At 40.1% G+C, this 14,814-nt stretch overlaps 1 protein-coding gene across 1 annotated transcript in view; it reads left to right on the plus strand.

Annotated features, from left to right (window-relative positions):
• MCPH1 (microcephalin 1) overlaps positions 1–14,814 on the plus strand; it is a 249,499-nt gene that overhangs the window by 21,002 nt on the left and 213,683 nt on the right. The window contains exons 4-8 of the mRNA XM_065401927.1: positions 2,920–3,038; positions 7,587–7,671; positions 8,545–8,659; positions 9,097–9,237; positions 13,684–13,779. Coding sequence (XP_065257999.1) covers positions 2,920–3,038; positions 7,587–7,671; positions 8,545–8,659; positions 9,097–9,237; positions 13,684–13,779 — 556 coding nt within the window. The remainder of the gene's footprint in view (positions 1–2,919; positions 3,039–7,586; positions 7,672–8,544; positions 8,660–9,096; positions 9,238–13,683; positions 13,780–14,814) is intronic.

A 14,814-nucleotide genomic window follows, 5' to 3' on the forward strand; every position in this document is an offset into this window, starting at 1 on the left:
CTGGCAGCCAGCAGTAAATTTGCACAAAGAATCATAGACTTTAAGGTCAGAAGGGACCATTATGATCATCTAGTCTGACCTCCTACACAACGCAGGCTACAGAATCTCACCCACCCACTCCTGTATCAAACCTGTGTCTGAGCCATTGAAGTCCTCAAATCATGGTTTAAAGACTTCAAGGTGCAGAGAATCTTCCAGCAAGTGACCTGTGCCCCACGCTGCAGAGGAAGGTGAAAAACCCCCAGGGCCTCTGCCAATCTACCCGGGAGGAAAATTCCTTCCCAACCCCAAATATGGCGATCAGCTAAACCCTGAGCATGTGGGCAAGATTCACCAGCCAGACACCCAGGAAAGAATTCTCTGTAGTAACTCAGATCCCAACCCGTCTAACATCCCATCACAAGCCATTTGGCATATTTACCACTAATAGTCAAAGACCAATCTCATTATACCATCCCCTCCATAAGCTTATCAAGCTTAGTCTTGAAGCCAGATATGTCTTTTGCCCCCACAACTCCCCCTGGAAGGCTGTTCCAGACCTTCACTCCTCTGATGGTTAGAAACCTCATCAGATTTCTTAGTCATTTGGGAAGGTAACTTATATAAAAAAACATTTTTAAACACCTGCTTTCTTCATCCTTTGCAAAACACATTCTTAACTTTTAGCAAAGTCTTTAATTGTGTTTTGGGATGAGTGGCCCTGGTGCATGGTGAAGTTGGTTGACAGATGCTCAATCTCTACATGTCCCAAGAAGCTCTTTCATTTTCAAGTCCAACACTATAATTTGTGCAATACAGCTTTCCCAATATGAGTTGTCTTCTGACAGACTAGTGTCAGTTTGAACCCCACCAAAAGATTTCAAGATGCTAGTAATCTTCCTGCATCCTCTATTAGAGTGATTAATTGTGGTGCCATACACATGGATGGAACCTTAAACAGAGTACCTGCCTCAGAGAATTAAGTTGACAAGAACAATAAAAGATCAAAGAGGATGAGGTGAGGAGATGATGACGATGGAAAGATCATGTAATCTCTTGAGTAATGCATGTGTTTTGAGGGCTACATGGGTATTTTTGGTTTGGCTAAGATAATATTTTACAAGTTTGTCAAAAGCAAAATTTAAGTATCGTATATACTCGATCATAAGCCAGTTCGTTTATAAGCCGACCCCCACAAGATGAATAAGTAAAAATGGAAAATTTTTATAACCCATTCATAAGCCGACCCTATAATTCAGGGGTCAGCAAACTTTGGCTCCCGAGCCATCAGGATAAGCCGCTGGTGGGCTGAGATGGTTTGTTTACCTCGAGCGTCCGCAGGCATGGAGGTAAACCTAAGTAAACAAAGTGTCCCGGCATGCCAGCTGCTTACCCTGACGGGCTGGGACAGCAACTGGTGGGGAAATTTTTGTGGGAGGAGAAGCTGGGAGTCAGGGGAGTAACCCCTGTGACCACCCCCCACATGACCCCACCCCTAGCCCGGGACCCCCACACTCTCCCCATCCCATCCCTTCCCACCTTATCTGGGGAGGGCCAGAGGAGGATGTCTCTGGCCTGGCTGGAGCTGCTCCGGCAGGCTGGGCAGTGTTGCTGCAGCCTGCTCCGGCAGGCCAGACCGGGCGGCGCAGCCGCAGCATGTTCCAGCAGGCTGGGCCGGGCAGCACGGCCCCAGCGTGCTCTGGCAGGCCGGGCAGCACGGTCACAGCATGCTCTGGGGGGCGGGGCCGAGTGGCACGGCTGAAGCCTGCCAGCCCCAGGGCTGCAGCCTGCCAGCCCCGGAGCTCCAGCTGCTTCAGAGGCTGGGGGAAGAGCAGTGTGGCCAGAAGCGGAGAGACTCTGACCCCGCCTCTTCTTTTCTGGCTCTGCTGGATGTGCTGCCTCTCCTTGCTCCCTCTTTTGGGGGGAGGGGTTGTGTCCCACCTCTCCCTCTCTATACCCGTTCATAAGCTGACCCCCTTCTCTGGTGCTTCCCCTTTTTCCTAAAAATAATCGGCTTATGAACGAGTATATACGCTAACATAGATGAAGGAAGGGTGGAACATTAGAAGGATGGTGAGTGGTGAAACAATTTGAATTGAGTTCTAAACACTGGCTTGTATTCACTACAAAATTTTACTATGTTTATATGTTTATGAAGGTTTAGTTAGGTGAAATTATTATCATGATTTAGTGGTCAGTGTAATACAGTTCCTGAGGGTTTAATTGTGATTAGTCAACATGATGCTGAAAGTGACTTGTCCTGATACACACTGACCATATAGTTGTTCTCTTGTCATGATTCTTCACAACTGTGATTAGTTTTGTAGTGTAGGCCAGCCTGCTGTGAGGGCCATTTCAAAAGTACAAATAAATTATATATGGATGAAAATCAGTTAGAGAGAGGTAACATTAGAACTCTTCAGCCATGTGCATACTTTAATATTATATGGTGATGCACTTATTATCATTTTGGATGATGCTGACTAGTTTCTGGGTCTACCTCCTGTGACACCTGATGCATGAAGTCATATTTAGGGCTTCTTAAATGAGGTAACCTTTCCAAGGCATTCGGATGGTTGAAAATAAGGGTACAGCAGGCAGCTAAAAAGTGGTGGCCTAGAACAAAGCTCTGTTTGAAATCATGAGTCCATTTTATCCTACCTTACATGTTGGAATTCTTGCTTTGAGGTGGTAAAAGCTCTTCTTTAGTAACATACTAGTTTGACTAACGAATTGGCTTGTTTTTGGATGTTTCTTGCTGAGAAAGGAAAGATCAAAACAATCTTTGACGAAACACGCTTTAAAATAATTTTTTACAGTAACTTTTATGAAGTCCCTGGATTACTACTTGCAATAAAAGTGGACTATTTTATGTAGCTTCATGAAGGTTTGCTGATCAGTGAACTGAAATATATAATACTTCTTTGTATAATCCTGCAGGTTTCAAAAACTTTTAACAAGCAAGTGACTCATGTAGTCTTCAAAGAAGGACATTTGGCTACATGGAGAAAGGCACAGAAGACTGGAGTAAAACTAGTTTCTGTACTCTGGGTGGAAAAGTGAGTAGTGCTGTATATTAAAAATGTGACTTTTTCCAAGGGGAAGAGGGAATCTAATCAAGTACTATGTTTTTAAGAACTGCAAAAAAGTACAGTATATAAGTTTTTTGTATATTTAAAATAACCTTCACAACTATGGCTAACTGGCCATTTTGAGAGGTCACACTGAAGTGATGTACATTTGGTATTTTTATTTTAAGGCATGTTGGTTCCCTAAAGAAGAAGAGCGTGGTTCTATTTTGAAAAGTGAAGTGACTGTAAACCTGATTTCACAGTGTATTCTCTAATATTCATACAGCCCTCTCTTCTCAGAGACCTGTACCAAAACTACTTTGGACAGATGGGCAACGGAGATCATACAGAATAAATGCACAGTAGAATTTCTACTTTTTCCTAGGAAACAGTTTCTAGTATGCTACCCTCTGCCCGCTCTAACAATCAGAGTAAATTGCCCTGCTTTTAAAAAATCAGCTCCATATAGAATGTGCCCGCACAGGAGAAAGAATGAGGGCCGTATTTAATCTGGTTCCTATTTGATCTTGCAGGGATAGATTGGTCCTGGGTTTGGAAGTTTCTCAGCAGCCACTTGAAAAAGTTCAAATTTGAAGTTGGCCCAGACAACCATATCATAGGGAGGTTTTCTGTCATCCACAAGCCTCTGAGTGTCATAGACAATTTTGTCCAACACAGAAGAAAATTCTTTCACTTTTGCTTATGAGTGCCAGCACTTAAATACAGAGCTTTGCCCTTCCAGTTAGCCACAGCATCTTGAGTTTTTTGTCAAAATCCTTCTGGTGCCTGTGGTTACTTTCTAAACACACAATTCAAATATTTTCTCAAAAAAATGTGGTCCAGGTGCTGTTGCTGTGGATGCAGTGTCTTAGACCTAATCAGAGGATCTTCTACATCTATGTTTTCACCTTTTGCTCTCTCTGAATAATCCAGAGAATGAAGTGGGAGCAGAGCAACCATGGGGGTTCCAATGTTAAGAGCGTAAGTTCTGTTTTATATAGGTTCTTAGACTACACTCATCACTAGTATCTGAGCATCTTCCAGTAGTGCATTAAGCAATGTGATAAACATCTGTCACATGTTTATTCTTTCACCTCCCGGGAGGGAGGGGGGGGAGAGAAGAGAAGTGTACAATGGAGTGTTTTTGTTCTGGATTTTTTTTATATATATTACCAAGGCTGTGGGTTTGTCACAGAAGTCACGGATTCTGTGACTTTCTGGAACCTCCGTGACTTTTGCAGTGGCCATTGCAGCTAGACCCCAGGCCAGCTGCACCGGCTACTGATGGGGCAATCGCGGGCCACCCCAATCCCCTTGTCCCCCTGCATCACCAGCAGGAGTTTGAGTGTGGGAGGGGGCTCAGGGTTGGGGAGTGGGAGGGGGTGAGGGCTCTGGGCGGCGTTTACCTCGGGGGGGAGGGGCTCCTCGGAAGTGGCAACATTCCTAAGCGGAGGTGTGGCCAGGTGACTCTGCCTCTGCCTGCAGGCACCGCCCCTCAGCTCCTATTGGCGCGGTTAACAGCCAATGTGAGATGCGGAGGCAGCGCTCAGGGCAGAGGAAACACGCAGAGCTGCCTGGCCACGTCTCCGCCTAGGAGCTGAGGGAGGAAGATGTTGCCACTTCTGGCGAGGCGCAGAGCCAGGTAGGGAGCCTGCCAACCCTCTCCCCCAGCATCATCGGGGGGCCCGGGCCGTGCACTGCCCTCCCTCCCCAGCACCAGCAGGCGTCCCGGGCTGCATGCTGCCACCTGCCCCTGCCCCGAGGCACCCCCAGGCTACCTCCCCCCCCAGATTTAGTCAGGTGTATATAGTACAAGTCATGGATGAGTCATAGGCTGTGAATTTTTGTTTACTGTTCGTGACCTATCCATGACTCTTACTAAAAATACCCGTGACTAAAACGTAGCCTTATATATTACACATGCTGCTATTAGTTTGTTAGACAAGGTAGGTCAAATAAATGAGCCTTACACTTGCAGAAGGTGGTGAGGTTTATCATAGTCCTTATTTCCTGTGAGGGGTTCATTCACAGGCTTGAGCCAGCCCACAATGAAGCTCTGTCTCCTCAGCCAGAGGGGAGCCCTAAGTATTTCATACTTTTTGGAACTCATGAATCTGAGTGAACCCCTTATGGTTGCTCTGCTCAGACAGGGCATTATATGACAACGACCAGTCCATGGCCTAGAATAAAATACTATGTCATCTATAGCCAGGAAAATGGAATTAAGCTGCCTGGTTGTTGAGAGGAAACAGCTAAAGAGAGAAGAGACTATGGTGATTGATCACATTCCTGTCATTCAGAAGGAAATCAGCCAATTGTCTATTCAGTTAGTTGAATAAAGTTCAAATACTGATGCAGAATATATCTCCCAGATTAACCATAATTTCATAAATACTGGAAACCTAAGTGTTGAGTATGGGAAAAACTCAATTATTTCTCAACCCAGACAGCGAGAGTTTCCTGAGAGTAAGATCACTACAGGTGCCTCAGACAATGCATAGAGTACCTCCATGAGAACCTGATTTGGTATTAGAGGCTTTTTACAAAACCACAGTTTGAGCTCCAAACCCATGCGTCTCTGGTGCTCTTTTGTTTCATCAGTCTGAATTTTATTTGAAAAGCTTTTTAGGGCGAGGATAATCCCTCTATTTGTATCTGAGCTCAATATAATGCCACAACTTAACTTACATGTCTATTAGAGAGAGAAATACTGTTAAAATAATGTTAAAGTTGCAAGGCTAAGCTCTGAAAAGTCAGGAAATGCCAAAAAGTAAAGATAACTCAAAAGCAGGAGAGCAGAAATGATTCTTTGTGGAATATGTAGAACCTCTGAAAGGTGCTTTTCTTTCATGTATTAAGCAGAAAAACACTTATTTTTGCTTTAGAAATCCAGGTCTTGTCTACCCTGTTAACATTATCTCACCAGTTTTTACGGAATATTTCATCAGAGATGCTATGCAATTCAACTTGATTGGCACTGTTTCTGCTTAGATTATTGAAAGTTCTGTGTGTTTGTTAAACACAAGTTCATCTTAGATGCCCAAATTAAGTTTGGAGAAAAGGTGTTCAGATGCTACAGGGAACTGAAATTTCTAAATTCAATGTGTCTCTTTAAAAAACTATACTGATGTAGCATTAAGGCTCCAGATTTTTACACAAAATGATAGGAAATGCAAATCAATGTTCTCTTAGAAATGTGTGACTTATTCACATTGCATATATTAAATATTAAAGGTGCTTTTATTAACAGTTTAACTGATCTTATGCAAATTGGACAAATGTTTTCATTTCCTGACTTTTGTTTAAATTCTCTCCACCTCAGTGCTGTTAATATAACTTTTTCATATTTAAGATAGTCTAGTTATGTTCTAGGTGGTAGCATCTGGGATTTAATAATAGCCATTTGTTTAAAGCTCATTGAGTATCATGTTTTTTTAAATCACCTTTGCCTGATGTTTCAGAAAACCTCAGTAAATTCAGATTAATGTACTAACATCTAACTCTTTGAAACTGCACGTTTTGCATAAAACAAATCTGTGGCCGTGAAGCAATTTGTTCGTATATTTTCTACTCCAAAACTTAAAATTACTCAGATCATGCTATATTGTAGTTCTGAAAATGTGTACTTTATAAATGTAAGATCACTAGGTGTCACTAGAATCACATATTTGAATTACTCTAGTGCAGTGTTAATGCTTCATAATTTTTTTTTCATAGTCAATTCTATTAGGTACTGAAAAATTGTAGAGTAATGAAACTTGTTTACTGTTTCTGGTTAAAATTGTTTTTTAGCTCTTTGTTTTATGTAGTATATTCTATATTAGTACCCAAAGTGGTGTCCCAGCTTCCCGCAAATTATTCACAACTACAGATGGATAGGACCCCAGCTCACAAAGATTTTAGTCCCAATATTCTCAGGTCAAACTCCCAATAGGAAAAATGGAAGAAACATAGCTGACTGGGTTGAGGCAGCATGTTTGCCAAAGTCAGCTGGATGAGTAAAAATGGACCTTGTCAGGGGCTAGTTCCTTCACTCTTTGTGAAGACCGGGTGAGGAATGATTAAAAGTGAAAGTCAAGATGGGATAGGGCCTCTTTCTCTTCACTTGCCTGACTGCAAACATCTCCTCTTCCTTTTCAAACTATTGCTTACCCATGGACCCTAGTTTGAGAGAATAGACTCTCAGAAAGGGAACAGATTAAGTCCTTAATTTATAGGCACTTAGAAAGAAGTTCACTGCCTGATCAGAGGAGACCTTTAGTTCCCAGATGCAGGTCAAGGCCACTGGCATGATGGAGAGCTAAGTCATGCCAGCTGGACTTTGTAAGGAGCTCTCTGCCTGCTGGGCAACTAAGGAGTCAGAGGCACAGTTTTTGGGCTTTCCACTTCCCTTCAGGTATTATTTCTAGGTCTGTTCTCTCTGTTAATTTAGATATTTGTTGTGGCTAATCGGTATGGCCTTTTTACCATTTTAAAATTAAATTCTATTTCTAAACAAAGTAAATGTATTAACTGCTTATTTATTATATTGTACAGATGCAGAGAAGCTGGTGCCCATATTGATGAATCATTATTTCCTGCAATATACACTAATGAAGGGTTACCCCTTCTAATTAAAAAAGTGAGTGTGTAATTTTAAAATGATGTACAGAATAGTAAACTTCCTGATTTTGAATCTCTCTTCCCATCCCCCATCTTTGTTCCAAGGGAGTCTGAATTACTAACTTTCAGAACACTGGGCAAAGCTTATCTGTTTGAGTAGGGATTTGAGGATGACTGACGTGTGTGGGGATCTGACATGTTCCTAATTTCAATGATACTTGGCCTCCTAGGTGCTAAGTCACTTTTGAAAATGAAACTTTAGGGCCATAAATCACTTTGAGTATGTCTATGCTGCAGCTGGGAGGTTTGATTCTTAGGCCAGGTAGACAGACTTGTGCTAGCTCAGCTCAAGCTAGTGTGTTAAAATAGTAGTGTGGACTTTGCAGCACTAGTGGCAGCTGAGCTAGCCACCGGAGAACAAGACCACCCGACCCCCTGAGTATGACCTTGGGCAGCTAGCATGAGCAGCTGCCTATGCTGCAACACACATGCACTGCATATTCTAGCATGCTAACTCAAGCAGAGATAGCGTGTCTGCCTGCCTGCGCTGGGAATCTCATCTCATCTGCAGTGTAGAAATATGCTTAGGCACTTTTAAAAATGTTAATCCAAGTCTAAAATATTCCATATTTTCAAATGAGTATTAAAATGTCCACAGTGGTTTTGTCTAATTTCTTATTGGTCATTCTGATAAATCTGAAATCATTGTTTCCTTAATCCACATTGAAATTTCCCCCTAAATTTTATGGTCTATCCATGGCTGGCTAAATGGGATTTACCAGGGAGTCATAAATGATGTAGAATGATCATATAATAGTATTGTATGATAAAAGAGAGAAATGTTAAGTACAAGTTAATTTATGAGAAGTTTATGCTGTGGTTAATCTTGTAGCACAAATGCATGCAGCCAAAAGACTTCGTTGAAAAAACACCAGAAAATGATAAAAGACTACAAAAAAAATTGGACCTGATGGCTAAAGAACTAGATATACAAAAAACAGCAACCGGTGAGTTAATACATAGTTCTGGTTAGAGTGTAAAAATTAAACACTGCACCAAAAATACATGCCAAAATATCTTTGTTGTTTTAAGTTTCAAGAGAACTCATAAGATATAGCTTATTTTTACTTTTATCACTTTATAATTGAAGTTAACATAATGAGAATTCATATTATAAATAACTAAGAAAAGCTACTACAAGTATTATGCATGCTTTGGTATTAAAGAATAATTTACTTTTTAGTAATTTAAAAAGTAGTATTGGACTTCATTTTTAAGGAGTTGTTTGGAATTCAGCATTATTAAACTTGCAGTACTGACAGCATTGTAGAAATGTAGTTTTTAAGTAACAGAATTTAAAAATACAACTTTGTACTTTAAAAATTCATGCTCTGTTCAAATATGGAAGCCCCATATTAACTGCAAATTACAATTACTTTTTTAGAAACCGATATACCTGTTTTATTATTTGAGGATGATGGTTCACTTGCATATAGCCCTACAAATAAGATAAAAGATCAGTGCAGTGCAATGGAAAAGAGAATAAAGGACATGAAGGAGAAAAGGGAAAATCTTTCCCCTACTGGTAAGGAGTTAAGCCTTATGAATTCATTAAAAAGCATAAATGGTTGCCATCTTTCTTGCTGAATTATGTTGATGCTAGCCCTGCACACATTCCAGGACTGTGTAATTTTCTTTTGAATTGATAAATTAAGTTGCTGTGAAACATCTGCCTACCCTGACTTAAACTGAAAATGCATGATTAAAAATATATAAATATTGAAACCAAATCGAGGACTCTTGGTCCGACAACCTGTAGTCATGCGATTTTTATGTTGAAATCATTCAAGTCAAGCAGGGTTAAGTCATTGCTTGGATAAGGGATTTGCAAGGAACCCATAGGTGCTAGTAATCCATTAGAATGAGAGCTCTGCCCTCTGAGCGTTGAACTACTGACATAGCATAGTGTTGGGAGATGCTGTCTTTCAGAGAATATGTAAAACCAAAGTCTTGACTGCTTGTAGTCTTTAAAGAACCTTTGGCACCTCTTGCAAAAGTAGGGGTGCTGGTGAAATATCAACTTAATTACTTTCTTCCTGCAGTTAAAATTGTTTACAATATTTCTTGTAATCTAAACTGTTGATTATTGCTTTGTGCTCCATTTCAACCCAGAATTAGTAGTTCAGTGGTAGATGAAGTCATCCTAGTTCATAGTTTCTAGAGCAGCTTACATTTTTTTAAAGAACTTTGGGTACTTCAAGATGATCATCATAAAATAGAATTGAAGTATACCCCTCCCCCCCTCCACAAATGAACCTCCATTGTTTTTACCCCTTGCTCAGTGAAATCTGATGTGAACAACTGGTGGAACCCATAAATATCAGGGCCGTTGCTCTCTGGAATTCCATGCACCCTCTTTTGCCAGAGATAAAAATTGAATGGGCAGCATACTTAACGCTGGATGGCAGCATGGATCTAAGCACGGTGGAGAGTAGTGGTACAATGCTCACAGTCAACTTAGCAACCACCTCTCGTGGCTAGCGGGAGGGGTAGATTCCTTACAGTGATGGGGAATCCCTCCCATCGCTGTAGTGAGTGTCTATACTTAAGCGCTACGGTGGTGTAGTGGAAGTGCTGTCACTGTGCCACTGTAGTGGTTTAAATATAGACATAGACTAATAGTCCAGTTTCAGAAAATATCACATGGTCAAGCTCCTGGACTCTTCCTATTTTGGGGGCTGAAAACAGGTAACGAATTGAGCTTTTTTTCCTTTGCCCTCTGTCTTCAGAGTATGTCATTTAGGATCCACAGCTGTGTTAGTCTAATATCTGCCTACAGTTCACCACCAGAACTTTGTTGCTCCACCCATTTAAAGAATTATATTCTGCACTCCTGTTGCTACATGTTCCCTGGTCTAGTCTAGTCCCTTTCTAGACAGTCACCAGTCTGTTGTAAGTGGACCCAAATGCTGGGTCCCATGTGTTTTTTAAGCCACCTGGGTCTGGGCTGAGTCTAATCTGTTTCTAGTTTTGGGCTTCTAGATACACTCCTAGGCTGAGACCTTTTTGTCTGAGCCCTTTCTTGGGACTCCACAGTTCGGCTACCAAAACACTGGAACCAGTGACTCAAACCGCCTGAGCTCCTATTTGCTTGCACATGCTCCTGCAGAGTTTGTCTTAGGGTTTAACTGTAAGCCACAGCTTTCAGGGTCAATGTGGCAGAAAGGCAAGGAACACAGGCTTAGCAACGAATGTTTTTTAACCACAGTCACTTTACTCTGAAAAAGCACTAGGGTTATAGATCTTTGCAAAATGACAGAATACCTGAGGCCTGGTCTACACTGGGGGGGGGATCGATCGATCTAAGATACGCAACTTCAGCTACGAGAATAGTGTAGCTGAAGTCGACGTATCTTAGATTGATTTAGAATCACTTACTTCGTGTCCTCGCGGTGCGGGATCAATGGCCGTCGCTCCCCCGTCGACTTTGCTTCCGCCTCTAGCCGAGCTGGAGTTCAGCAGTCGAAGGGAGAGCGATTGGGGATCGATTTATCGCGTCTACACTACACGCGATAAATCGATCCCCAATAGATCGATTGCTACCCACCGATCCGGCGGGTAGTGTAGACGTATCCTGAGATGCACAACTCCTTCCCCCAGTCTAATCTCAATCCGTCTGAGAGTGTGAGGTCTTGTCAGCATATCAGGCTAGGCAGAGTCCCTCCTGCCTGGCCGTTACTTTTTGCATGTGGCGATGAATGATCTACTTCAAAGAGAAATTGTTCTTAAATAGTCTTTCCCTCTTTGCCTTGTTCATAAGAACATAAGAATGACCATACTGAGTCAGACCAAAGGTCCATGCAGCCCAGTATCCTGTTTACCCACAGTGGCCAATGCCAGGTTCTTTCTTTGGGCTCCTGTGTAGAGAATCCATTGTTCCATGGAGAACTGGTAGTTGAAAAACAACCATTTAGTAGCCCTAGTTTTTTTTTGGCTTGGGCGCTTCTCAGATTGTTCTCCAATGTGGTGTGACACACCTTTCTGGGCAGCCGATTGGAATATCTCATAATAGCCTGGTCTTGGACAGGGTTAGTCATGTGTTCAGCAAGTAATACCAAATGGATGTCCTAATACAACATGGAGCTTTTTGAAAACCTGACCTATGAGGAAAGGATAAAAAACATGTTTAGTCTTGAGAAAAGAAGACTGAGGAGGGACCTGATAAGTTAAGTGCTTCTATAAAGAGGACTGTGATCAAATGGTCTTCAAGTCCACTGAAAGTAGGACAGGATGTAATAGATTTAATCTTCAGCACTAGAGGTTTAGGTTAGATATTAGGAAAAGCTTTCTAACTATAAGGGCAGTTAAGCACTGGATTAGTCTTCCAGGGGAGATTGTGGAATCCCCATCATTCGAGGTTTTTAAAAACAGGTTGGATAAACATCTATAATGGATGGCCTAGGTTTATTTGGTCCTGCCACAGTGCAGGGGGTTGAACTTTAACTTCTCAAGGTCCCTTTCTATGATTCTATGGTGCTCAAAATACTTCATAATAACCAGCCACATACTACTCGGTCACACTCCAGTCATGAGCAGCAACATGGTAAATTTAGCATTTTTGTTCCTGCTACTAAAAACATTCCCACTAACCACAGAAATACTCGAAATTCTTAAAGATTCTTCCCACTCACTAGTGCTATTATTTTAATATTCCCTAATATGTCTATTTAAATACCATCTGACATTTCATACTATAACTGAAATCAGTGATTGTCAGATAACATAAACTGCAATGGTTCTGCTGATATGCACAGTAGAATTATGCAAGTAACACTTTGTGAGAGTGAAATCTTATTTAATCACATTTCTTGACTCAAATGTTGATTTGTTTTTAGATTTAAAAATATATATTTTCATACCAGAAACATGCTATTTTGAAGTAATTGTTTTTGTTTTGAAGTATTTGTTTTTATGGGATTAAATTTGTTTGAAACAAATTCAGTGTTAAAATATTGATTTTTGTAATAGCATGGTCCTCTAGTTTTGAACAAAAATTCCACAAAATTGAACCTTTTTGAAAATTCCAGCCAAACCAGTTTTTTCCTTTTTTAATTTTTATTCATACACTTAATGTCAGGTCACTACAAAAGGGAGAGCTCGTGATAGATAAAAGACATAAGCAATCTAAATGTTACTAATTTACTATACAAAGTAGCACTGGATGGTCCGATTTTAAATAATCAATTTAAATATTTTTTAAAGAAACAGGTTTAAATTGGGTTGTGGCTATATTAAGCTGTGCAAGTTTGTGCTATTTGTAATAACAATGAACTGAAGTATAAACACTGTATTTGCAAATACCGCTACTGGTATTTGAATTTACAGAACTATCTGCAGAATTCAAAACAATGAAGATTAAGGCCTTGATCCTGCAAACATTTAAGCACATGCATAACTTTACTCACATAAATAGTTCCACTGATTTCAATGGGAGCATTCAAGTGCTTGAAATTTTAGTAGGTGCACAAGTGTTTGCAGTGTCAAGGGCTAAAATTGTATTTTCCCTTAGTGGCATAATTTCTCTTTTCACTTCACACTAAGATCCCTTCACAGTTAACAATAAAAAGCTATTTAGACTTTTAATACTTTAACAATGCACTTGTGAACTTGTTTATACACACAGGCCAAAATTTTCAGAAATAGGAGCCTAAAGTTAGGCTTCTAAACCCATACTTAGACACCTAAGGGTGGAATTTTAAAAAGTATCTAAGTTACTTAGGGAGGGACTGAGAGAGCCAGGTTGAAGCATTTTAGCGTTCTTGGCTTATGGAGGTTCAATATATCAGAAAGTGGTATTGGTTGCAAATATATCGCAGGCCTGTTTGCTTATAATTTTGTATGTGCATGTTTTGCATCACAGTAACTATGTTAATGACTTTTTGGATTTGTCTCTTAGCATAGACGAGCATTTTAAATTTGAAACTTTCATAGGGAAAAAAGTGTAATAAACTATTCATAAATTATTTTTTAGCTTCACAAATGTCTCAGATATCTACACTTAATTCAACACAGCCTGGATATGGAGAGTCTCTTGGTGTCACCAGTTCTGCAAGTGCATTGCTGCCAGGTAAATAATGTAACTTTAAGTTCTGTGAAATATATTTTTTAAAATTATAAATGTTCTAAGTAAAACCATAATATATTCTAGATAGTTTGTATTATAGTGTAGTGTCACATACTCAGATTTTGACTTCAATGAGACAACCTCTCTTATATAGCACTTTTTATTAGCATATCTCAGAGTGCTTCACAATCCTTAATGTGTTGCACGGATAAATATCCCTACGAGATTTGGGAAAACATGCTCATATTTGAATACAAGTGGTAAAAGTAAACAAAAAGTTGTCCCCTTGATTTGAAAAGCATGTAAAATGTAAGAACTGTAATGAAAGAGCATGAGAAACTATATGAGGTAAATGCCCATCCTTGTTCTTGTGGCTTGCTGTCTTGGTTCACTATTGGTTCTCTTTTCTTTTAGTAGTCCTATATAAACTTTTGTGTGTGTAGTTCAAACAGTCTGATACTGGAAGCAAAATGAGAATTAAATACAAAAAGAGAACTCGAAGACAAGGCCTTTGTGGAGAAACTAAATGAATCCTTTGCATCGGTCTTCACTCAGAGGATGTGAGGGAGATTGCCGAGACATTCTTTTTAGGTGACAAATCTGTGGAACTGTTCCAGATTTAGGTGTCAATAGATGTGGTTTTGGAACAAGCTGATAAATTAAACAGTAATAAATCACCAGGCCCAAGAGTTCTGAAGGAATTCAAAGATGAAATTGCAGAACTAGTAACTGTGGTATGTAACCTAACCTTTAAATCAGTTTCTGTACCATATGACTAGAGGAAAGCTAATGTAACACTGTTTAAAAAAAAAAAAAAAAAAAAAGAGTCTAGAAGCCAGCTTTTCAATTAGGGCTGTCAAGCTATTAAAAAAATTGTGATTAATCACGAAATTAAAAAAATAATTGCGATTAATTGCAGTTTTAATCGCACTGTTAAATGATATTCTATTTTTTTAAATATTTTGGATGTTTTCTACATTTTCAAATATTGATTTCAGTCAGAACATAGAATACAAAGTATACAGTGCTCACTCTATA

Source organism: Emys orbicularis, chromosome 3 (genome assembly GCF_028017835.1).
Source record: "Emys orbicularis isolate rEmyOrb1 chromosome 3, rEmyOrb1.hap1, whole genome shotgun sequence".
Classification (NCBI taxonomy): Eukaryota; Metazoa; Chordata; order Testudines; family Emydidae; genus Emys; species Emys orbicularis.